This window comes from Haliotis cracherodii, unplaced genomic scaffold (assembly GCF_022045235.1).
Source record: "Haliotis cracherodii isolate W230 unplaced genomic scaffold, xgHalCrac1.p SCAF_11, whole genome shotgun sequence".
Lineage (NCBI taxonomy): Eukaryota > Metazoa > Mollusca > Gastropoda > Lepetellida > Haliotidae > Haliotis > Haliotis cracherodii.
Genome location: NW_027266266.1, coordinates 26,429,606 through 26,454,597, shown reverse-complemented (window position 1 = coordinate 26,454,597; position 24,992 = coordinate 26,429,606). Strand labels below are relative to the sequence as shown.

Below are 24,992 nucleotides of genomic sequence, written 5' to 3'. Positions count from 1 at the left end.
ATGGCAACAGGAATGAGCGAACTTATTGTTTGGCTTCATACTTTGCAAAATAAAACATTCTGACTGGTTTTATTTCGTGGGAAGGTTCCCGTCGCAGTTGACATGTCACCCCGTAGCACAATTTGACATGAGAGCGGAGAGTACAGCGACACCTCTTTGTGAGCGCAGTAACATGTGTACTTGTCAAAACCCCGCCCCGCTCGTTAAATGATTGGTTGAGAGGCAGATAGCGCGGCCAATCGGTGGCGCCCTTTCGCCGCGGAACAATGCCGAGCATAATGCATGTGTAATACCGGCGATGGGCCACAGGCAAGAGTCGATCACATAACTCAGTACATGTAGCCTTAGCCGTAGGTTTAGTATCTCGCTCATGATTTTGCCGGACACAGCAAAGAACTCAATCATGGCGTACAATCCCTTTCTAATTCACAGACCCATGGATTACGCGATGGGCTCTCTCCTCTCTCAGTCGCCTTTCCTCCCAACGATGACGATACAGCACCCCGGGCTAGCTGCGTCCCTGCTTCCAAAGCTCCAGCATGGGCTTGGGCGTGGTCCAATGACCCCCTCGGACATGATGCCGCACCACGACCCCTTCAGACCCCTACGTGGGATGGAACCCCCCGACATTGAGGTCAACGATGACCCCAAAGTAGAGCTAGAAAGCAAAGAATTGTGGGAGAGCTTCCACAAACTCGGCACGGAGATGGTTATAACAAAATCTGGCAGGTAGGTGCAATTAATCCGCTATTGACAACGTATCTGAACATTTCCGTCAGGACGGCATGAAATTGACAAGAGAATACATATTCTGCTGATATATACACGAATAAAGACACTTCTATCTCGTTGAGCACACCACAATGGGAAGACTAATTACGACGGATCAAATGTGGAATATTATTCAGTATTGTGTTTGCCAACGGTACGTGCAATATTGATTCGCTGTCGATGTATTATGTCCAAAACTGTGTCACGAGATAACCGTGAAATACACAGTTACATTAACACTACAACAGGATATACAAACAATGTATATATCACATGTGGTTGTAAATACTTTATATTGGTAACATCTGAAAACAGTCCTTATTCACCATTCCGTTATTTATCATAATTTTACTATGCATTACAATTGACCGGAATAGGCTGTTTTATTTGCAAAACGACTATCATGTTTTTAATGATCTTACATATACATTCAAAGACTATAACCGATTTAAGTGTTAGAGTCTATAATAGTATTATTTGACATGCATGGTTTGGATGCTAACACAGCATTAAGGCCACAGGAAGGCTTACATTTTGCAAAATAATTATTTTATCAGTGAAATCAAACTTAAAGGTGGCACTCTGGTCTTTCTGATAATGTATGCTTAGTTTACATAACCGTCACCCCTACAGGCAATGTTTGTTCTAGTTAAACGCATTAATTTCAAAGCTCGTCATATAAACAGATGCTTCAGCACTTAACCTCTCAAAGCGGATAAACGCTGTAATTAACATACTGAAAATTTACATCAAACCGTGTTGATTTCTTTGGAACGACAACATTTATATCCGATCATATTGTCACTGTCAGGTCCATTGTTGTGTAATTGACTTGAAGTCTGTCATCCAGTGACACTAATGTACATATATGTTGTTTAGATTGAAATAAAATAGACATACTAGCGCCTATCAAGAAATGTGGTGTGGGTAGCATCGGGTGGCGTGTTCCACTCTATATGATATAGATATGAAATAAGCAACACATTTTACCTAAACGTGCACACTTGATGGTTGATGTGAACAAGTGTCAATTTCACGATATGGAGCAACATGATTTATGGCCACCGATGCTTGTTGTGAAAGCATTAATATAATGAATGCATCATAAACGTGGAATATCCATTTAAAAACCCATGGAACATTCAAGTCTATTACTATGTATAGGCCAATTTACTTATTTTGAAATTGTTGAAATAGTTGAAATTTCAGTTCTAAATTGTACATATATTTTGACAGTTATTCCAAAGTAAAAATTTTGTACGAACTGATATCTAATTTGGATCATATTGTCTCACACTTGTCTCCAACTACTTGCATGGGTCACAGTGGAAGATTTATGTCTGGCCCAAGTTTAAAACATTTGTCATTTTGTTGACATGAATATTACACTTCGACAGAAATTAATGTGCATTTCATAAACAATACTACTCAGATATGCTACTCTCAGATTAATGAATATGTACAAGAGAAATAAATCAAGACATTTCTCGAATGGAACCACAGAATGCAATCGATTTAAGCCAGTCTAATGTTTTGTTATTGTTAGTGTAAAAATCCCTTTTTACACCTTCATATTATGAGAATACAACACTTAACTATACGCAAATGTTGTTATATATAATTATTAATTTCGTTGCCTGGGTAAACAATCATCAACACCTACAATGTGACGTCCTGTTCAGTTAAAAAATCAACCAACAGTTCTACATAAAATTGATCACGCAATGACACGACGTTAGTCTCAAGTGATTTCGCCATTTAATATTTTTATGTTTTCCGATATATGTTGTAGATTGCAACTCGTTATTGACAACTGACATGATCGTAGTATCTATAAAACATGTCGACTCTCAACGACAACAGTTGCCGAACATTATTTCCTGTATTTATCATACTACATATTCCAACGTGGGAATAACTTACACCATATCTACATTCGTCTAATATTCTTTGGTAATAGGTTTTGGAGAAAGCTACATACACGATAAATTTAAGTTCAGCGTTCTTATCTTCCCCGAGATCTAGGTTCATCACATTTCCACAACCTTCCAAGCCTTTCCATCGGTTGTATTAACCTTGTAGCAAGTATCTTTTTTTAAAGTACGTATTTGTCTTGTAAATTATTGAACTGAAATGTACATATAATTAACGATAAATTACATGTGACAAATTGCATTGACAACCACGTACAAAGGGCACTTTGACAAAGACATATACAAAGGACCCCCTGTTTATTTTGTGGTGTTGTTTTTGAGCGGGTCAATAAGTGTAAACAATCTATACAAGTCTAGAAGACTTGCATCTTGTTTTAAACGAGACTCGCGTGAAGTAATGTTCGAATATAATGCATTCACATTTAAGACATGTCTTGTTAAGTGTGTCTCGTATTTAAATACACGTTCTGATAACTGTTGGCGTGTATCAGGCTCGTTATTATATTCTATTGTTAGTTTTTGTCTTATGAGGAAAAAACACTAGCTTAAACACGTTTCTCGCTATCATAAATAGTCTTGAAATGTATTTTAATCTGATGTTTTGAAATCGAGTTTTTTTTATGTTGTAAATGTCAATCCTTTTATAAGATAAAGAGCTTTGAAATACAACTTACACAATGCCCTTTGTAAACGTCGGCGTATTGCAATTTAATGTAAGTACATAGTAACTGTTGGTACTTGCATTGATGTGGCATATCTCTCTACATTGATTTTTAATGAATGGAATCTCATTATATTATACAAGGAAAATATGTGGGTTTTTTGCTGATTCACGCGAAGCGCAATTAGACATTGTACAAGGAAGGCATTGACTCAAAACCTGTGATAGATGATGAGGTGTTACGTTCACAGATCAAGTGCATGCCAGTCGTGAATGTAAAGTATAATAGTGAAATAGAACCAGTTTACTTCCCCCTCTATGATGAAATTGAACAAAAACACTTTCATATCTTCTTCTGTTAACTGTTTCAAGATTTAATTAATTTCCCTTTTCGTCGCAAATTCATAAACAACCAATATTAGAGTTGCAGTTGCTTCCTTCAATCAGAGTAATCCTTTATCCCCGTATTTGTTTCGCGTATCATTCTATCATTAATTCGTCCACCTTTTGTCCTCTTCTTTTCTGTCTTCCTATCGACCCACCGCGCTCTCACCCGACCCATCTTACCTGTATACGCCTGCTAGGCAATGTTCAGAATGGGGTCTTGAAGCTCTTATCAAAGAACGGAGTCCGTTGTATTTTACACACGTCAGTCATCATATGCATGTCTATAAACCGCCCCCTATCCAGAACCATCTGTATATAAGCAGATATCTTTCACATATCTTGTCACAGGTTGTTATAGTACTTGTATTAACACAAAGTCATTGAACATGTATCTAGTCACATTTATAACCAATTTCAGACTAAACGTAGATATTTCAGCATATCGTTTTGTTTGTGTCTTTGAAGTATTTCTTTCTGTATCGTTATCACGTGTGGTTAAACTAGCCATGAAATATGTCTGAATCAGTGGGGATGAAGTGTAATTGAAGCACGGTGACGATGTTTGTTTGAAGCGATTGTTGCTATATGTCAGGCCCCTGTGTTGAAGACTCATTGAAGGAGTTTTTAATGTTCAGCCTTTTGAATACAAAACAACAACAATTCAGCATCTGTCAAACACCAGCATAATGATAGGGTGCATTTGAAATATGTTGACACCTATTGCTTTGAAAATACGAAGAGGTGTAACATATCGCGGCAGGTTACATCATTAACCATATATATGCTCCCTTTACTGAGACACACAGCCAAGGGGTCACTGTTTGATCTAACATGGAGATTGCAAATTCGTTTTATGATCGAACATAACGATTTGCAGTATCATTATTCATCAAATTTCCGTACGAATTGGTTTCAACACAAATTTCATTTATATAGATATGATGAAATGAAAAAGCATCAGCATGAAACGAACACCTGTGATAGACGTGTGATGACATGCATGAACGACAGACTTCTCCAACCATCTCAATTCAAATATATTACCAAATAATGTCTATTTCATCTATCAAGCAGGAAATATATTCATAAAAATGAAAAAACACATTCGTTTGATATATTGATTTTTCTTTGTTTAATTCCACACAAATTTGAATATAGGGCTCTTTCATGCTCGATGGTCCATACGTTTTACTTAACGGAACTTGAATTCGGTTTAATGTAAGTACTAGCAAAACAACTTCCTCGCTATCGATGACAATGAACAGATGCGTGAAGGTATCCCAAGGCATATTAAATGCAGTCATTCCGCACTCAGTCCTTCCTTTTCAAATTATACTACGGATGAGTCATCAGCACCAGACAAAAACTAAAATCAATTTAAAAATGAAATAATTTATCGTAATGGCGGCGGGTCAGTTATATAATGTCTAAAAGGAATTTAAAACATGTCTCCTATTATAATGACATTGATAGTTGTCATGTTGTGTTTACGTTTCAGTTCTACAGTATAGTATTAGGATCTTTTAGCTTAAAGTTTAGTTTCGTTAAATATAACGACGATGATGTCATGTACAGTTTTATCTGCAGTGTAATGCTAAAACACACTGTCATCGGAATTATTAACGGCAAATACATCAACAATAATGATACGGTTCTATAAATCAAAGACACAGCCTTTACAAGACATGCTTTATAACGTATATTTACTTGAAACAATAAAGGATTTAGGAATTCAGATAGTATATGGCGGTTCTCTGGACACCATCAGTAATTTCCTAGAACTACAGATATTGTTCATGGATGCGGTTGTGTACAAGGATTTGTTGACAGAGGGTGACACCGCTGTAACCATTCCTCCAAGACAAATGGCCACTCAACCTATGAAGCTAATTAGCATTATCCATTTCAGATTGTTCATCATAGAACATTGCTCCTGTTCATGTCCACCCTTTCCCCTTCTTAGGTCAGATCGAAACTTAACATGTCCAATTGTTAAAACAGTTATTTTGTTTCAGATTCTTGACAACTTCAAAACAGAAACGTTACCAATATGTTTAGGGGTTCATGTTTTCGTTTTAATCAAAGAAGTAAATTTTGTCAAACGACTTAATTCGTGTCCAGTGTTTGGACACAGGTCGGCATATTATATACCTGTAACGTCCAGGGAAGTGTGCATGCATCTAGCTGTATAGTTTGTATTGCTGCTTGTGCACCTCATGCCTTTTTTATAGAGACAGGTTCTCTTAATAATGAAGCTAGCTTCGGGTTAGGATGCAGTCCTAGCAAGTATATTATGTTTTAATCTTGTACTTATTAACGTTTTATTATGGTTTACATGGTTACATTAATTACAGAAACAATGTCTCAGCCTTACACACTGCACTGTTTGCAATCTCTACATCATGCTTAGATGTAGGCCCTAGAGTAACGAGCCAACACCGTCATTGAAAAGTTGAGGCATTTCCATTGATTCTGGACATATGGTATTGGTACGAACAGGGATACAGTGCAGACTTCCTTACGATCAGCGTTTCGACACAAGCGGGGTCGACATAAACATTATGATATTATCTACACATTTTCTTAGCTGTTCCACCTGTTGCTCGGGTTCAATCAACTCAGCATTCCAAATACGTTTATTACTATTTCGGCAAAGATAGTATCATACATCTCAAAAATATTATGTTGACCTGTAATTTACTGTACGTATGTTGTCAAACAGGAGTAAAACTCGCTTATTAACAGTACAGTTAACCCCTCAGCAACTCTGCACTATCTTGTGCACAACGAGTAACCGTTGCTGCCTATCCCTGAGATCGAGCAACGCAAAACAACCCCAGAGAGAGAGATGCTTGTTAATTAGATATATCATCAGAATACAAAGCATTTTCTTCACATTCATGTCAAACGCGTTCACGAAGTCCGTTCAATTTAACATTCGATTATTGCAAAGCTGCACCATGACTGGTTCGGGTTGAAAGTAAACTATATTTCAGCTAACGAGGTATAGGTATCCGTAAGGATGAAGGCTTTTGTTAAACCCGAAGGTTGCAGTATAAAACATCATTCTTAATTTTTAATGCTCTTCAGCAGTACCTAGTCCCATGATCTAAGAGCAACTGTCTTTGATCATCCTAGATGCCTTGATGCTCAAATCCTGGCGGAACATCCACGTTTGAAAGCATGTCATTACAATTACCGCTAAAAGCCTGACATATTCAAATACAATATCTGGTATCTGTCACATTCTGTTTGACAAATACGATCAACTGATATTGTTGTCTTTGACAAGCTTCAGCTGCTTACCACATAGATTTCATGCATTAATTTGTTCGTTAGTATGCAAAATGAAATTCGTTCAACCACACAACATCCATACAATTATTTACCTTCCTACAATCTACTTAAGTTATTTCGAAAACGGTTACTTCGAAATATTGTTTACATGTAGGTAAACTCACATCCCTGACAACTCCTTAACATTAATGTCCATCCCAATCTTGAAACTATCGAAATTGTCGTTTTGATTCCCTTCGAGACACCCAGTGTTCACCGTCTCGGTTGTTGCGGCCTTTGTCTCACTATCTCGTTAACCCAATTTAAGTCTATTTTGGTATATCTAAATCGAACACCAAATTAAATAAGTTTCGACGTGTATTGCTGTACCAACTGGCTTGTCGGCATTTTGTCTGTGGTACAGTGATGCTTTGGTATAAAACAAACAAAAAAACTATTGCCAATTGGAATCCAAGAACGTTCCTCTGTTGATTTAGTAGTCTTGGAGGTTGTAATAAATAATCGTAAGAAATTTCTACTATCAGCAGGGTCCATAGTACGATTCCGACTATATCATGAAGATAGCAATCGGTGGATGGACCACTGCAGAAGCCAGGAAGCTTTAACTGGCATATGTTTTGGAGAATGAAATTGACATGTTTGACGTAATATTAGGTTATCAGTTGATTTAAAATTTAAATAGTCCTCAGGACCATATATAGTTATATGATTATAAAAATGTGCTCTTACACATCATGTACAACTTCGGGTAGACTAACGCTTAGACTCTGAAAACATATATTTTTGATAGAAACAAGCAGCATCATTGAAATTGAAAAGGAGCCCGCGAACCAGAATCTAGACTTTCTTCATTCAGGACTATAGCATCACTTAAAGGACTGAGTGGAAGGGACATAATATGGTTCAGGGACTATGAGACAGGCGAGACTAAGCTTTAAGTATTTTTCAAGTTAGATTTCAAGTTGTCTCCTGTTTACCCCAATATAGACATAACACAATGTCGTATATAAACAAAATGATTATATTCGTGAATCTTTAAACAAACAAGTATATGAGTTAACACCTACGCATTGGCTAAACAACCAAACGCACTTTATGAATTTTATAACCCGTTCACGCTGATGAAATCAACATTGCTAACTATGATTGACACATCTGCTACAGCTGATGTCATAATTATCGGTTAAGCCGTCGAAGGCGTAGTGACTGACACAAGACATCTGATTGGCAGAATACTTGTTAATTGCACGTTCAACGCGTGCAAAACGTGCTTTGTTTAGACAGGTCAACGTGTTGAGTTTATCGCCAGCGATGACAGAGTTATGCAACCAAGTTGCTAATGAGCTACTATGTGATCTTTCTTTTGATGATATTTATTGATTAACTTCCCCTTTGTTTCTGAGGCCGCTGGTCGATTTGATCTGCGTACAGCTACATGTCTGTTCGAACTGTCGGTGACACTGTTTCGGTGTGTCTCGTGGCACACTTATATCGTTATCCAAGTGCACCGAGTGTTCAAGTATTGATTCCGGAAACGGAATACCAGTTATTTTACTTATCGTAGTATGTGTACCTCGTAACATGTAGGAGTTGCTTCTGTCACTGGTGCTGTGTGTTTATAAATACCGTGGGACCCAGGGGTAAAGAGGGGTTAATTAGTAAACTGACGCATCGATTAAGATGCGATAGCATTTTGCAGTGAGTGAGTGAGGGAATATATTTAACGCCGCTTTTAGAAACCCCATGACCGAGGTCAGCTGTTGTACCTGAATGAGGAATCGAACCTGTGTTTTCGACCCCCCCCCCCCCCCCCCGCCTAATTTTAAAAAAATGTTTTGATAATAAATATTAAGAGAGATAGCGTGTAGGAGTGTTTGAGAAACGATTTATGCATTAGACCAGAGAGAAAGGGTCTGTTTCAGAGAGAACATATTCACAGTAAAACGATATTTCAAAGACATTTCAAGGCTGTACAAGTATCACTTTTTTTAAATCACCGCACCCCCCCCCCCCCCCCCCCCCACACACACACACACACCCACCCCGGCTACGGCACTGAAAAGGATGAGTGTGTATATGGTAATATATGCAATAGTCAAATGATAAAAAAATGTTTGCATGAGAAAAGAGAGAGGCGTAGGATAAGAAATATGCTTGAGATAATAGCGAGAGAGTGTTAGTGAAGATAGATATGCATGGCAAATAGTATGGAAGTGACAATAGCGAGATAGTGTATGTTAGGGAAGATATGCAGGATACAAACGAGAGTTGTATGACGAAAACATGCATGAGGAGAAAGAGAGAGTGTGTATGACTGTCAGATCCCTGTTCAAAGTATTACACCTCACTGTGAACTCCACACAGGGTCATCTCACAGGCATAAACACAACCACTACATCATAGTTACTGCTGATCGATGAGACTGCGCACTGACTCGGAGCTGTTTATAGGAATATATTTTTATCATAATTCTGTCTCTATATTATCTTATGATTGATTGAAACATCTTGCAATTAACATCACTGTCACAGCTGCGACTGTCGATCAAACGTCTGGTACAATAAATGACTTAATCCTTGGCCAGGAAGTCTTGTGAGAACAGCTATTGGCGGACACCTAGACATGGAAAACGGAAGCATCAACAGCGAGTTTGTGATTTATAACAAAATATGTGTCAGATGTATCAAATTTTCGAAAAAAGTGACACGACGTTTTTTTTAGAAAGCAATAAACATGCAGTGAAATTTATTACACAAAGTTGAGATTTATCTTCCTAAATGTACTGGCTGGAAGTTTTCAGAATTTAATCGTTTCTATATTCTTTTCAAGGATGCAACAACTGATGCTGAAGATTCCATATATTCTTTTTTCCAGTACGAATATACACCTTAGAATTAATTCGGATTTAGTTGTGGCGGTGGGGAAGCGTTGTGGTTTAAGCGTTCGCCCGTCACGCCGAAGACCTGGATTCGATTCTCCACATGGATACAATGTGTTAAGCATATTTCTGATGTGCCCCTACGGGATTCTGATGAAATACTTCCAAAAGCGGCGTAAACCCATACTCACTTACTCAGACTGATTTTTTTCGGTACAATAGCAGTCTTTACGTCAATTTGCTATCTTAATTAATCCGATCATTATCAATTAAAAACGTGTTAATGTACAATACACATTTGCACACAAAATGGTTCACACTAGAGCTTGGTTGTCACTTTGAAGTAATAGGCAATAACAGAAGTTCAGTCTGTTGATTTGGAAGCCAAAATCTAATTCATGACTTTTTAAATTGCGAGCATTTCACACCATTATTAGTCCCTGAAGATCAGGGGTAGAATAGGTCTTCAGCAACCCATTCCTGCCGTAAGAGGCGACAATGTTTCCCGTAAGAGGCGACTAACGGGATTTGGTGGTCAAGCTCGCTGACTTGGTTGATGCATGTCATCGTATTCCAATTTCGTAGGTCAATGCTCATGATGTCAATCACTGGAATGTCTGGTCCACGCTCGATTATGTACAGACCGCCGTCATATAGCTGGAATATTGCTGAGTGCGGCGTGAAGAAGAAACAAACAAACATAACAGATTTCTTAACTGTAAGATGAATAACAACTCATTTATTTAGATATAATTGGAAACGCAAGTATTGAATCAAATGGTACTTGGAAGTTATATATATATAGTACATAGTTATATATTTATATATAAAGTGAAATAAATTAAATGCAATCACACAAGCAAAACTTTAATTATTATATCAAGAAAACAGTTAACAGATATTCGCTTTACCAATATATCAAATGGATAAAAAGTTATTTGTCGGACTGGTGTCTCGCTACGGCCTCTGAAACTCTCGCGTGAGAGACGTTGCATGCAGATACTGTCATAATATTTTCGTAAGCGATTACAACCAGATGTGTAGCTATGACAAGACCCCTCTCAGACTAAACAACGATGTAAGATGGCGTGTATGTGACATCACCTCTCCAGATCCCACAGTAATCAGGGTGATAAACTGTCCGCTATAACCCAGGCCAAGTATGCAACAACATTGGAATGTCAGGGTATGGCGACAAGTTGCGTCCAAGGATAAACTTTATAAGACTGAGGGATGTGTCGTGTGGCGCTCGGGTGGGAAAGGGGTGGGGGAGCTGAGGGGGGGTTGGGGTGGTGACGACTGGGAGGTCGGTGTGTGGGTGCTTGACAGTAAATGTTTGGCGTAGTGTTACATCTGCGGACGCTGATCATTGAATTTTTGAAAATATGATATCAATACCACTGCTGCTGCTCCTCCTCCCCCTGCTACTACTACTACTACTACTACTACTACTACTACTACTACTACTACTACTACTACTACTACTACTACTAAAAATACAACTACAACAACCACCACTGCTATTACTACTACTGTTGCTGCCGCTACAACAACCACTATCACCACCACCACCCCCACCACTACTACTTCTAATAAAAACAAGGGTGATTTTAATCAGGATAAAAATGAAATAACACTGCTGATACCACATTATATCATAAACATGGGGCAGATATGTCAGTGTTACGAGTAATGTTAAACGTGTGTGAAGAAAGTGAGTTAATGTTGTTCAACACCAAATTAATATTACTTCTGTATTTTTGATTGCATTGATTCAGAAGGTGATGATGTCAGTATGAAATGTTTAGGCAGTGATAGGATTTGTATTTATGATAGAATTGGTTCATGTGGTGGCAGTCACAGTAATTATTCATGTGGCGGCGGTGGCAGTTTTACAATCATGTGGATGATTTGAGGATAGGTTCTTGTGGTGATAGATGTGGTTCGTGGCAGTCTTTGACAAGAACATTGACTCATTGGTGATGGCGACAATATTGCATCCCCGGTTGATAAAGACAGTATCGAACGATGAAATAGCACACACACACACACACCTGTCCTTGTTCTACACATGTAGTATAAGCTACATCATTTTATCAATGTCTTCGGTGTAGCTGAAATGACGTTATGGCAGAGATAGTGTAACAAACATCTCACATTCAGGTATCCCCTTTGTCTTATCACCATTGATAACAGCTTCAGTAAACACTGATTCGAACCAATACATTCGTACAGTTGAAAGTGAATGTGTCACAACTGTAATACAACCGCACCTGTCAGGCTCTACTATAACCGTTATCACCCCCAGTGAAATCCGATCCCTTCGGTGTGTAATAGACCATATACACCCTAAGCTTCTCCACATGACTCACGTGAAATGTACAAGCAGTGTCAATTTCTTTCACGCAATAAACAAGCAAGACATGTACATCCCGCCTCCTCCACCATTTGGTACTCATTTTGAGCTATTATCGGTATCGGTGTTATGATAATGTTATACGCTCCCCACAAGATCCGTTATCAGTAATCTTTGACACTTATTAAGTTAATCAGCGCGTGCTTGCCGTGACGGGTACGGGCTACTCGAGTAATTATTTATTACGCGGTAACGGAGCCGTGACGTAACGACAGACGGACAGACAGACAGTGAGGTATGTAGACATATGTCACGTGATGCGGTAAAAGGATTAGGTAACAAGGAGATTTGAGACTGATGTGGGGGGTCGGCCACAAGCTCGATACCGTAGTTACCACGTCAAGTGTAACACGGAGTTGCCTGCAGACAGATTACATATATACTCGTACATGGGCGTACAGTGTCTTTATGTAGCCCCAGGGTGGATAGTAATCTTTGTTTACGCTTGGCGATTATCCATCGTACAAATATTGGAACATATTAGGTGGATGGCGTTAATTATGTTTTACGTGTGAAACACGCTTAAGGAAAAAGTGAAAGTTGAACTTTTTTTTATACCTACCAACGTAGGTATGTTCATGTGGTATCAGTTAATATGTCGTTTATTCATAGACGATAGTTTAAATATGGATATAATATATAACAGCTTATCGACAAGTTTTTCAATAACACTGATAGTAATTTCTGTTCTTACTTTTATATAGTATGCATTGATGGTTTTTTTTTATGAAAGGATTATAATGATTATCTGATTTATATATAAACTAAATCTACATGTACAGTAATTTCAGTTAATCCGGAGCCTTCTTTCCAGACAGGTACTATTTGGGAGTAACGCCTGATTTATACATAGACATTTCTCGATACTATTATTCACTGACTCAGATACTTGGTAATACTCTGTGAATCACTGCGTATGGTAGTTTGGAGGTGGGGTGTTTCACAGGATGCATATTGAAGTCAAATGACATAATCGTCATTTCTAAAGGGTGTTCAACATACCTTTGTCAAATGATATTTCCTGTCACTCTTGAGCCAGTGAGCTTTGTGTGGCGTCTTGTCATATTCCAGCAACATCTCGACTTAGGGCACAGTGAAGAGACACATTCGCCCATGGTAGGAAGCGAACCCGGGTCTTTTGTGTGAAAGGCGAGCACTTTAACCACTCGATTAATCGACTGGACTGTTCGACATCCATAATGAATAAAATGGCGTTGAACATGTGTCGAAAAAACTCAAGATCAAACAGAACCTACTTTGAAAATGAATTTATCTGGGAATTATGTCCAGTTTGGCAAAACGGAGATAATATTATTTTGTATTTTCACTGTTCTAAAGATGAAAATGACTGAGGATATATAGTATGTACACATCAATCAGGATGTATTGAGTGGAGGGGTTTTAGAACAGACAACTCCTTTGAGAAAACTAGTATTGATTAAGTCCTCCCTATCCCCGATGTATTTTAGTATTTCCCGTTTCCGCTTTGTCTCTCCGCAGAACAAGTTCATTTTTTTAACATTTCTTGAATGGGATCAAATCATTAGCGACTAGTATGTTTGTTTAGCAGACTGCGTTAGCTATGAGGAGGGGACCGCGAGGATGGGGATACAGGTTGTATGTGTTTCTACTTACGTGAGGATGCAGGTTATTGACACCTGTTGTCAACATTGATGTGATGAGATTATTATCTTTAACGTTTTTGCTCTCTGAGTCGGAGAGTTTTCAGACACTGACTACTCGAATTGATTTGTTTTATAACACGAAGGGGATCTTGCTAAGGGTGCTGGAGTTGAGATGGGGGAGGGGGGGGGGGGGGTCTTTGGGTGATTGTTTTATTAAATATACGTTCTAATGTCTGTAAGGCAGGCGACGTTGCTGGTGGCAGTAGTAGTAGAAGTGGTGGTGATGTGGACACTACAGTCACTTCTTTATCTTCGTCGTCGTCGTCGTAGTAATAGCAGTGGTGGTAGCAGTAGTAATATCAGCAGTAGCAGGGGCAGCATCAGTGCATCAGTGGTTGTAGTAGTAGTAGTAGTTGTTGTTGTTGTAGTAATTGTAGTAGCAGTAGCAGCAGCAGTAGTTGTTTAAGTTTTTGTTTTGTTTGTTGTTTTACGCCGCACTCAGAAAGATTCCAGATATACGACGGCGGTCTGTAAGTGATCGAGTCTGGACTAGGAAATCCAGTGATTGATATCATGAGCATCGATCCACGCAGTTGGGATACGAGATTACGAGATATATTCTAACCCGGATCTTCAAGGTTCGGCAGCAGCAACAACAGCAGCAGCAACAGCAGCAGCAGCAGCAGTAGTAGAAGAAGTAGTAGTAGTAGTCCTAATAGTTGTAGCAGCCAGCCGTACTGGCAGTAGTAGTAGCAGTATTGGTCGCAGCAGCAGGGGTACTTGTAGCAGAAGCATCAGTAGTAGCTGCAGTAATGGTAGTAGGAGCACCATAAAAGTGTTTTTTGTTGCAGTAAGATTTGCAATAACAACAAAACATGCCAGCAAGTCACCAGCCAGCATATAGTAACTTCAACGAGCGACTTCATGGTGACAAGATACTATGCTGTCAGCTTCGGAAGGGCACCAAGTCGAAGACAGCAAACAGTTCTTATAACGAACTGAGTTATGAATACCCGGGAGGGGTAGTCATGTTACTACAGTTCACGTGACTTCACGAACTTCGGATTCAGGACTAGTACATATTTTGATAACATCTTGCCATACATCATTGAACTGTACAGCCATAACTGCCACTATCAAGAAAGCTATTTTAACACTTACGTATTTTTATGAACATGAATACATATGACATATACTGTTTCTCGTCAGAACACGACCAGTTTGACACCTTAACATATATATTTATCATTTTGTCACATAAATGTATATAAAATTGGAAGTTTCGATATAAACTTCATAAAAGTGTTGACGCCTTTGAAGTCGCTCCGATTATAGTTTATGAGGGAAGGCCTAGAGGTGGATAATGCTTTGAAAGGCTCCCAATTCTCACATCAAAGTTATCGTACCTTTTCTCCTAGGCTACAATAAAATCAATAGATAAACGAAAACACATCATTTAAGAAATATGGCAAGAAGGGATCTACTAAAACAGCAGTTTTGTAAATATAGCTTAAACGATAGGAGTGTTATGTCCCTTTCATCAATACCACCAAATCGGCATTTTTGTCATACCAATTGTAGTGTGTGGATATATTTGTATCCATGCGGCCAGTTTAAAAAGTACTTGGTATTCTTTTTTCACATGTGACATGTCAAGTAAAACAAATATAAGCAAGTATATATTCGTTTAGATTGAGCGAAAAATTATTACTGGACCTGATATAAACTATACATGTTTTGTGTTTGTATTTGATAATGTAATGTTAAAAACTTACCATGACAATCTTTCATGAAAACTCTTGGAAATGGCCTTAATTGCAAGGGAATAATAATATAACTTATGCGAATGGTTAAGAGAAAAAATGACATTAAAATATAACAATGTTCTTATAAACGTTCTTTAGCATACAAAATGTCAGTTAAATACAAATAGAGAAACGATATTTTAAATGATAACACCACAATTAATTGACATGTTTTATAAACATGCATCGGTTTTGTGAGGTTATATATTTTCATGCTTGTAGTTAGGATGAGTTCTTTAATAACGACTTTCTGGAAAATATGTGCAATAATCAAATGCTAGTAGTATCAATATAAAAATACCATCAAAATATTATTATTTTTATCTGAGAATAATAAATTTTGTAACACAAATGTAAGAGAAACAAAGCCACATATAAGAGTTTTCAACAGACAGGCTGCAGCTTAACACCAGCACGGTGGAATATATGTATTTTATGAAACCAAACTGAAAAAAGATGTCTAGCTAAGGTCATCCCACCATGAACTTAGCATTAAAACCTTTTTAGACGAGAATAATTTATTGTGAAATAGATGATCTTATGGACTATTTGTCAGCCTGTCAGGCTGAGTCCAACGACACAAGTGGTAAAATTTATGAATGTTTTATTACTCTTATATTTTCTGCTGCTCAAGTATGAAACTAAATGTAAAGAATGACAAGTTCATCATTAGGCGCACCTTGCGACAATGAGCCGTGGAGGAGTTTCACGCTGAAACACCGGTTGATGGTACCGTAGTTCCGAGAAATACCACGACGAGTTCATGTGTTTCTTTGTTCATTTTCCTTAAGCCGGTATTCAGTTTACTGACCGAAAAGTGTTAGAATTTGTTTGACGAAGGTTTGCTGTGACTCCAGAGATTCTTCTCAGCTAATTCCTAAACCACTACATACCGTAAATACCTTTGAAACCGTTTACCATGTGTTGAAGCTGAACGGTGAGTACACATTTGGTATAAAATGACGATAGTTGTCTTTCGTAAGTTGCCATCAATAAAAGACAATAACCCATCGCGGATTTTCACAGTCTTCTGCGCTTTATGTTGCGTGATAGAAAAACATAGTATACGTCACCACGAAAAGTATGTTTTCAGGTTAAAAGCGATTCATCTTATCCTACATACCACTGCCTTGACAACTAGGTTCTGTAGCTACAAAATTTAATAAGGGTTCCATGGTATTTGTGTGTGCGCGCGTGTGTGTGCGCGCGTGTGTGCGCGTGCGTACGTGTACCTCATTTATCGAGACGGATTTACAAAACATCATTCAACTGAATAATATGCTGATATATTTTTTAGGTGATTTGTCACAACAAAATGAAATAAAACGGTTGTAATTCCTCTTTACAGAAGACATCCCACACGGTAAGCAACGTTTCCAATGAAGTAGCTGTTAAGATTGTTCAAACAAGTAGCTGTGATTTATTTGAAACTTTACGACCCTTTCCGCGGCATTCTATGAGAGCTTCAGTTTACCAAGTCTTACTATCTTACATACAACTAAGAAAGGGGCTTGAACCCTGTCAGACTATAGTAAAGGCAGGATTAGTTGGCAATCCGACTACGCAAAAATAGACAGACTTCAAAGACAGTGTCAAAGCGAGGCTAACAGATACGGAAGCGAGGCACCGCAGTGGCGACAAACCGTGTCGCGAGACTTTGACGAGGTTTTAATGTTACGCCATATTGGCGACTTGTTGGTACCGTATCTCACGTTAAGATTAATGATTTAAAGTGTTCACCATCTGACTTTCGTGTGAATATTAACAGACAATGAGACTATCAGTCATTATGACATAAGAATTAATAATTTATACTCTGCACAAAAAGAAACGCAAACGTGATTTTAGAAGTATATTTTATATATCGTATAAATAATCAACAGAGGGTAATCGAATGTTCAAAATTGGCACACATCATTGTCATTGACCCAGGTTCCATATGGCACACATGGAACGGTAGATTTTCAAGGTGAAGGTCATAAGTGCTCAATATCTTGTCCGGCCACCATCAGAGTCCACAACTGACTGGCATCGTTGTCTTATGGAAGCAATCACATCCCGAATTGTTGCCGGGGGAATGTTCACCCACTTTGCCTGCAGTGCTTGTGTCAACTGTCGGAGGTTCTGTGGTTAGTGCTGACGTGCTTGCTGTCGTTGATCCACTGCATTCAATAAATGTTCGATTAGGTTTAAATCTGGAGACCTTGTAGGTCTTGACAGGAACTAGATGTTGTGATTCTTGAAAAAGTCTGTTGTCAGTCTTGCCGTATGAGGTCGGGTGATGTCTTGTTGGAAAATGGCGTTCGCTTGTTGCATAATGGGAAGGACGAGTTGCCGAAGAATCTCATCCGTGTAACGTTGTGCGTTAAATTCCCCAGAACATGCACCAAGTCTGTTCCACTAGTGTAGGAGATGGCTGACTTCATCATCACACTACTGCCGCCAAATCTGCCCACTTCCTGTATGCAGTTTCTAGCATAACGTTCCCCCCGACGCCTGTAAACACGATGTCTCCCGTCCTCACGGCGAAGTATAACCGTGACTAATCACTAAACAAAACTTATCTCCATCGCAGTTGTGGCCATACTCTGTGACTTTGACCATTGACGTCGCAGCCGACAGTGTAGGTCCGTCAAAATGACTACAAAAACACTGGTCGTGTAGCGCGAATACCGTCAGCGCGTAAAAGGTTCCTCACTGTCTGGGTTGTAGCGCACGCATTCCTTGTATTGCCGTAGTTGAGGTGGTGGCCGTGGTGGTTCTTTCACGTAAGTGATGTAGCCGTATGAATCTGCCCTGTGCTCTAGTAGTGATACGTGGTCGACCGAAAATGTCTGAAGCCTATTTCTGGTGTCCCTCGATGTTATATTGCAGGAATATTGCTTAAACAGAGCGTAAAACTATACTCAACTATTCATTCACACTTCATGTTCATCTGCAACAAGACGGGTCATTCTTTGAGGATATCCATATCTTTCGGTACAACTGAACAATTTGCATCATCAACATCATCATTATCATCATCATCATCGCAGGGGGCGGTTGGGTATCCTGGTGGTCATACGAAGGCTAGATCCTCCACCGTGATTCAATGCGTGAAGCCAGTTTCTGGTGTCCCCGTCGTGATATTATACCTGAGCTTCGCTGACAACGACGTTGAACTTACATACGGCGATGGTGTACCCCACTGGTTCTAGTGGTGACGCCGATTCTCACACTCACTCACTCCAAACACAGACACCAACTCACTCACTCACACACCCTCACTTATGCTTATCTCTCATAAGACGACATGCCAAGGGCACGAAGTCAGTCCTCCATGCATAGTGACGTTATCTGCTCCATATCAAACGATGTGTCAGGTGTTGACTGTCAGATGAGGCATGTCTAGTGGTAGCTTGCAGCCACAAGCCATCTGCAGTGTACTATTACTAGCTCGCAAGGTCTACTCGTTGCTAAGGAGTGGCTTTGCTCGGCGACCAGATGACTTTTACACTTTTAAAACGACTTATTTGTAGCTCATTAGCGCTAGCAGTCAATTGTTATTTCTTAATTTCTGGATCACGGCTGTGCTTTTTTATCTTTTATTTACTTATTCATGATCATGAACGCTCGTTGAAAAGACTCACGTGACCTACCTCGGTATATTTAGAACAGGGAAACCATAAAGATCCTGACCACAACCTTGTTATTTGTAGTTAGGTTCACGATGCTCTTTTGCAACAATAGCACGACGGGGCGCCATGTATGGCCTTCACAGAATATATCTCCGTGGGAATCGAACTGAGTCTTCTGTCTGACGGGCGAACGCTTGTCCACTGTGCTGGTGCCCGGGTCTACTCTGAGAGTGTCTACTCGGTCAGTTTGTTATCATTTCACCGGTGAATCTAGTCGTTCAAACCAACTAAACTAACTCGACTGAATTTATTATTCATTTTAGTATTACAGTTAATGAGTACCCCCATAGCACCGAGGCAATGTCACATGACACTCATCACAACGCGTAGGGATAGGTTATACATAGGCACACGGCCACACAGCATACTCTCCCTTTAATACAGTGTATGCGCATGGTAACTGTCTGCAGTATTGTAAACTGTCCGGCAATGAAAAGCATACACTTCAAAATTGACTTTGACCAAAACATTACAAACGTTATCAAAACGTTACTTGGCAGAAAACAGTCGCCGATACACCGCAAGGTTTAGGTCCAAACACAGCTATGATACACATATGAAATACATCACCATCGAATAACCGTTTGTTGTCTGTTTCATGTTTAGCCATTATCAGACATGGGTGTATACTTTGTTTTGTCCGGTGTATTTCGTATCCACTCAGTTGTATTGAAAACGAAAAGGAATATTCAGCTTTGATAAAAGATATAACGAATGGTTGGAGTACCACGTTATGTCGACTTGACTACTTCGTGGTGAGTTATTAAAATCATTGGTATTTTTCGTTAGTAGATTTCTTGAATTTATCAATTCAGTGTTGTTGAAGAAACAAAGGAGTTACATAATGCGCAGTAACTGATTATGAATAGATATAAAGAAATGTACAAGTTACAAACATCAAAATAAATATGTCCTCAAAGACACCCCCACTACATCGTCACACTGACGATGAACTGTTTTAATATTAATGAGAGGTGCACATATATTAATTCGTTTGATTTATGAATATTCTTTTGAATATGGATAGGGTTTGGCAGTTAAAATGTCCGCGTAAAACATGTTTTTAATCTGGTCACGCCTATAATAAAGCCACCCATATTCCACGAGGATGTGCCTGAGCACAAATTATTCGCTAATAAGATGAGGTTATAGCTATTGTTCATCCAATCTATCACCGAATTTTCAAAATTACAACATCGAACTGAGATAAAAACCATTTCTATAGCTATACTTATGTTGATCACCATACATGGACAATGTCTTATTTCATATTTAGTATTCCAAAAATATTCAGTTAGATTCAAGATTATTTGGATGATGCAACGTGAAATGTTTTACACCCTTGAGTACAGCATTCACATGATTAATTTCAGGTCACCCTCAAATCAAGCTGATCATAAAGAGCTTATCAATCTTAAGAAGAATAAAACGATATTATGTTAAGTTTGATAAATATACACAATATCAATCTTGGTTTACTTATCATGCTCCTTTTTAAAATCGTCTTACAAGGTAATTTTTTCATACAATCTATTTATTCATTGCTTTCATTTTGTTTTCAATTTAATTACTTTTTATTATTACTTGAATCATTTTCAAGCCACGTGATATATTTCGCAAGGTTTATTTCTTCTTCTTTAGTGATATCTGCCCCAACGACACTATAAATCTGACTTCATATTACGATAAACTAGTCACACTAATAGGTGCCCTTGGTTCCGTCAACCAATTTAGCTTTCAACATCAAAAGTATTCAGTTCGAGCTTATTTGCTAATGGTAAGGATTTAATCCATTTTACAATTAGGAAATGTCATTTTTCGCAGATATCATAATACTTGTAAAAGGGGATTGTCTCAGAAGTGGCACGAGGGGAGGAAAGCTTCCTTTTTTCTGATATTTGATTATAAAATGTGATATGAGCGATTAGGCTTATGGCGATAGGCTGCGACTTCAAAAGATCAAATCAAATTTGTCTGATATAAATTAAATTCTCCCCTCAGTCTCCTCTTTTCCCAGATAACGGAAATGGTCGTTAAGTTATGATATTTTCATCCTAAAAGTTGGTGTGAATGTGTTCATATCTTACGGTTAGTTTTTTTTTTCCCATTGTGACGATGTGGTCAATTTTAGGCGAACGAAGAAACAAATATATGTTTTTAAATGGGGTTGTAAATTGAATGTAACGGTCAAGAAATTTGTTTTCGGTTCGTGAAATGTGTATACATGATCTTTGTCTTGTCAAAGCTATGTATAGTGGACGGGTTTATAATAACCTTCATGTATAGGATAATTTTTAGGTAACGATAACATCCCAAGCAAACATGTCACTCGGTGATGTTTTTACTTACAGCATACTATCTCTGATAGCAGGTGACTGGACAAGAAAATTGCAGGTTTTATTTGAAAATTAGGAAACGGAACAATTCACTGCACCTGCACAAATGATAAAGTATAAAAGGTTTTGGGATATTTTCTATATTTTTGATAGATATGTATCAGAGCATTAGCTTTTCTATCGAATTTGAATTGTTTTAAAATTCTTTGAATAATATGTTAGTAGAATGAATCTAATTGTTATTAGCACACACCTAATACGATTGGTAATTTTGTTGTCACCAAATTCATCACAATGTTTCCGAAAATCATCAAATAATTTTTATGTCGATAAATTACAAACATTTAATAACACTTAAACACTGATGGTAATTATTTAATTTAACTAATTTATATAACTAAAGTTATATTCGTATAATTCAATGAGCGGCGACATTCGTTAGACATGTCACAGTTACTGTAGTCGTTCCTGATTTCAGACACGTTAGATGTATCGATTAGAAGTTTTATAGTGTAGAGCACAATTTTTCATTTAAAACAAAAGACTAACAAACTAAAGCCGAAGCCTCTGAATCATCAGGCGTTGTTTTTACTGGATAATAACCGTGTACAAAGAATGCGTCAGCATTGTGGAACCAAACATGAGGAATATGATTGTTAAAAATAGTCGTGAGTTGAATATCTTCAAATCGATCAAATAAAAATCCATAACTATATTTTTGAAGTGTATGTGATAGCGCCGATAAATGACGATTTTATAGTCAATACTGCATTTTTAAGAGGCATTTCTTGAAATGTGAAATATTATTAAAGGTTTTGAGAGTTTTACCATATGCGTAAGAGCACATTAGTGTGTATGTATGTATACTAGTATAGTATATATTTCTATTATTCTTATAAAAGATTTCTCTTCCGACGTTAAATTATCAACTCACCTGTAACAACATATTACATATGATACTATAATATTAGATGGATGTTTGACTAATTTCAAAATAGATACATATGAATTAAAATACTCGATAGAAATCCTCTTATTGTAACCTGTATATTATGTTAACTGAAACTGCATTACGAACGGTCAACAAAGATTGAAAAAGTAGCAAAGCTGTGTAGGATTTGTGTTGAGGAGGAACAGATCGAGTTTATACATCATAGTAATACCCCATTCATAATGTTCGTCACCGTCTTCCCCAGCCATCAAAGACACAACCAATGGCAGTCCATGAAGCTTCGTCGGTTATCTACATGATATATTCATATCGTGTAAGATTCTGTCTTAAACTTCGTCAACAGTCAGCCTACAAGCGCCACTCAGCCGCATTGTGAAGATTGATTGCTTACTTAATGACATTGTCATGAAACACTAAATGACAATGCGATATCTAATGGCTTAAAATGACACAGTAAACCTTGACATGTTTTATTGACGGCGTTAAAGTTACTCTCTAATTGATTTCATGTAAGTATTTTATTTGGTATCTGATCTTTAGATATTGAAGAGAAAGTAACATGGTGTTTTGACACAGAAGAGCTGCAGTCGATTATTTTGTGTTCTATTGTTTGGATTTCCATACAAGTTGTAGCTTGAAGGAATGATGAAATTTGTCTTAAGGGAATGGTTACCGTATTTTGCATAAAGTAGATTAATTTGTAAGATTTACATTTGGAATAAGTTTTGGAAAGTTTATTAACTGTCAAGAAATATTACTTATTATTGATTACTGATGTTAGCGAGTTACAGTAAGTTAATGTATCGAGTAATGTACATGGATTTAGCAGAATACCCAACCTGCCTTGATCAAATGGATAAATCTTTATACATACTGTAAATACAATTCACATTGGTATAACACGACAATACAAGTAAATCGAACAAATGTGTCATAACACCAAATGTATATCTACTTTACACTAAGTTAACCAGTATTGTATGGATATACATGTGTTGTTATAATTTGGAAAACGTAGATTCCTTAAATAAATCATTAACATCACGCATTTTTGCAAATTTTCTCTTTTGAGCGTCGTTGCGGCTGTCAAATTAGACCAGGAGCATTGTCCTCGTCTCGCTGCTGGCATTGGCGACGGAGTGTTTATTAGAACGAATGAGGGTAGTAATTGTATAAATTTATGTTGCAAAATATTATGACGAAATGGAAAACTTAACGCGATTTACGTTGCAACGATGGGATGGAATAGTGTTGAGTGCGGCGTTGAACAACAATCAAACAAACAAAGGCAACGTTGGGAAATCCTACAACTAGGCATAGGAAATCGAACTTTACCAAATGTCTTTTATATACTCTTTACACCACGATGTACCGTGGTCACGTGGCTCTCCAAGGACTGTACATAAAGAATTGCAATGACTTTTGAGATGTTTCTAGCCATCTAAGTGAAAGGGATCAGATTAAAGGGATGCATGTTGTCTTACCAACTATGTCACTGCGGGGAAAGTCGTATGTACAGGAAATATATCATAAAACCACAAACACACAAGATTGAGTGCGTCGCTGACAAAGAAAGAAGTTTACAACGTAATGACATATGTAAATGAGACATTTATGCAAATGTTATTTTTGAAGTTGAAATAGAATGTGTAACACAACAAAACTAATATAAATAACAAAAAAGACTATATTATGATCGCGACAAACGTCTTCATGGAATGTTTATGGATGATTTGTTGAATACATGACATTGCCGTCTTGGCAAAGCGTGTTTACACTGATAACGGCATACAGTGTGTTTGAAGTCAGCTCCATGAGGAATATACCATTCAGTGGGGTCTCACATCAGGTCGTTATTTCTTTAACGTCTTCGACACATATATCACAATTACATGTTTTATTAGCCATAGATATTACTATAATAACTAGGACACATTTTCAATTTATGATTAACAAACTTTTAATTCACCCCTTTACCAGTCAAAACTTACTGTAAGTCGAACGATTTGATTCAAGGCGTGGAGCTACTTTTCTTGGTATTTAACGAAACACAAATACAGTATTGTCTCTCGGGCATCGCCCTCTGCATATCCCGTAAAATGAGTCGACTTACGTACGGAAGTATTAAATCACTAGATGAAGCATTTGGAGCATTTGAAGGTTAGGACCTATTACAGTAGTCATGGACTGTACACAATTATATAGGAGTTTTATCCAGGTTGTAAAAGGCATGGACACCGGACTTAGGGACAG

At 37.9% G+C, this 24,992-nt stretch overlaps 1 protein-coding gene across 4 annotated transcripts in view; it reads left to right on the top strand.

Annotated features, from left to right (window-relative positions):
• Positions 1–24,992, top strand: part of LOC139456376 (T-box transcription factor TBX2-B-like) — an 89,822-nt gene that overhangs the window by 45,516 nt on the left and 19,314 nt on the right. For 3 of the 4 annotated variants that reach the window (XM_071238036.1, XM_071238035.1, XM_071238033.1), the window contains exon 1: positions 315–729. In XM_071238036.1, coding sequence (XP_071094137.1) covers positions 371–729 — 359 coding nt within the window. In that variant the 5' untranslated portion in view covers positions 315–370. Of the gene's footprint in view, positions 1–314; positions 730–24,992 lie in introns of those variants that run through there. The other variant, XM_071238034.1, reaches the window with a different exon arrangement.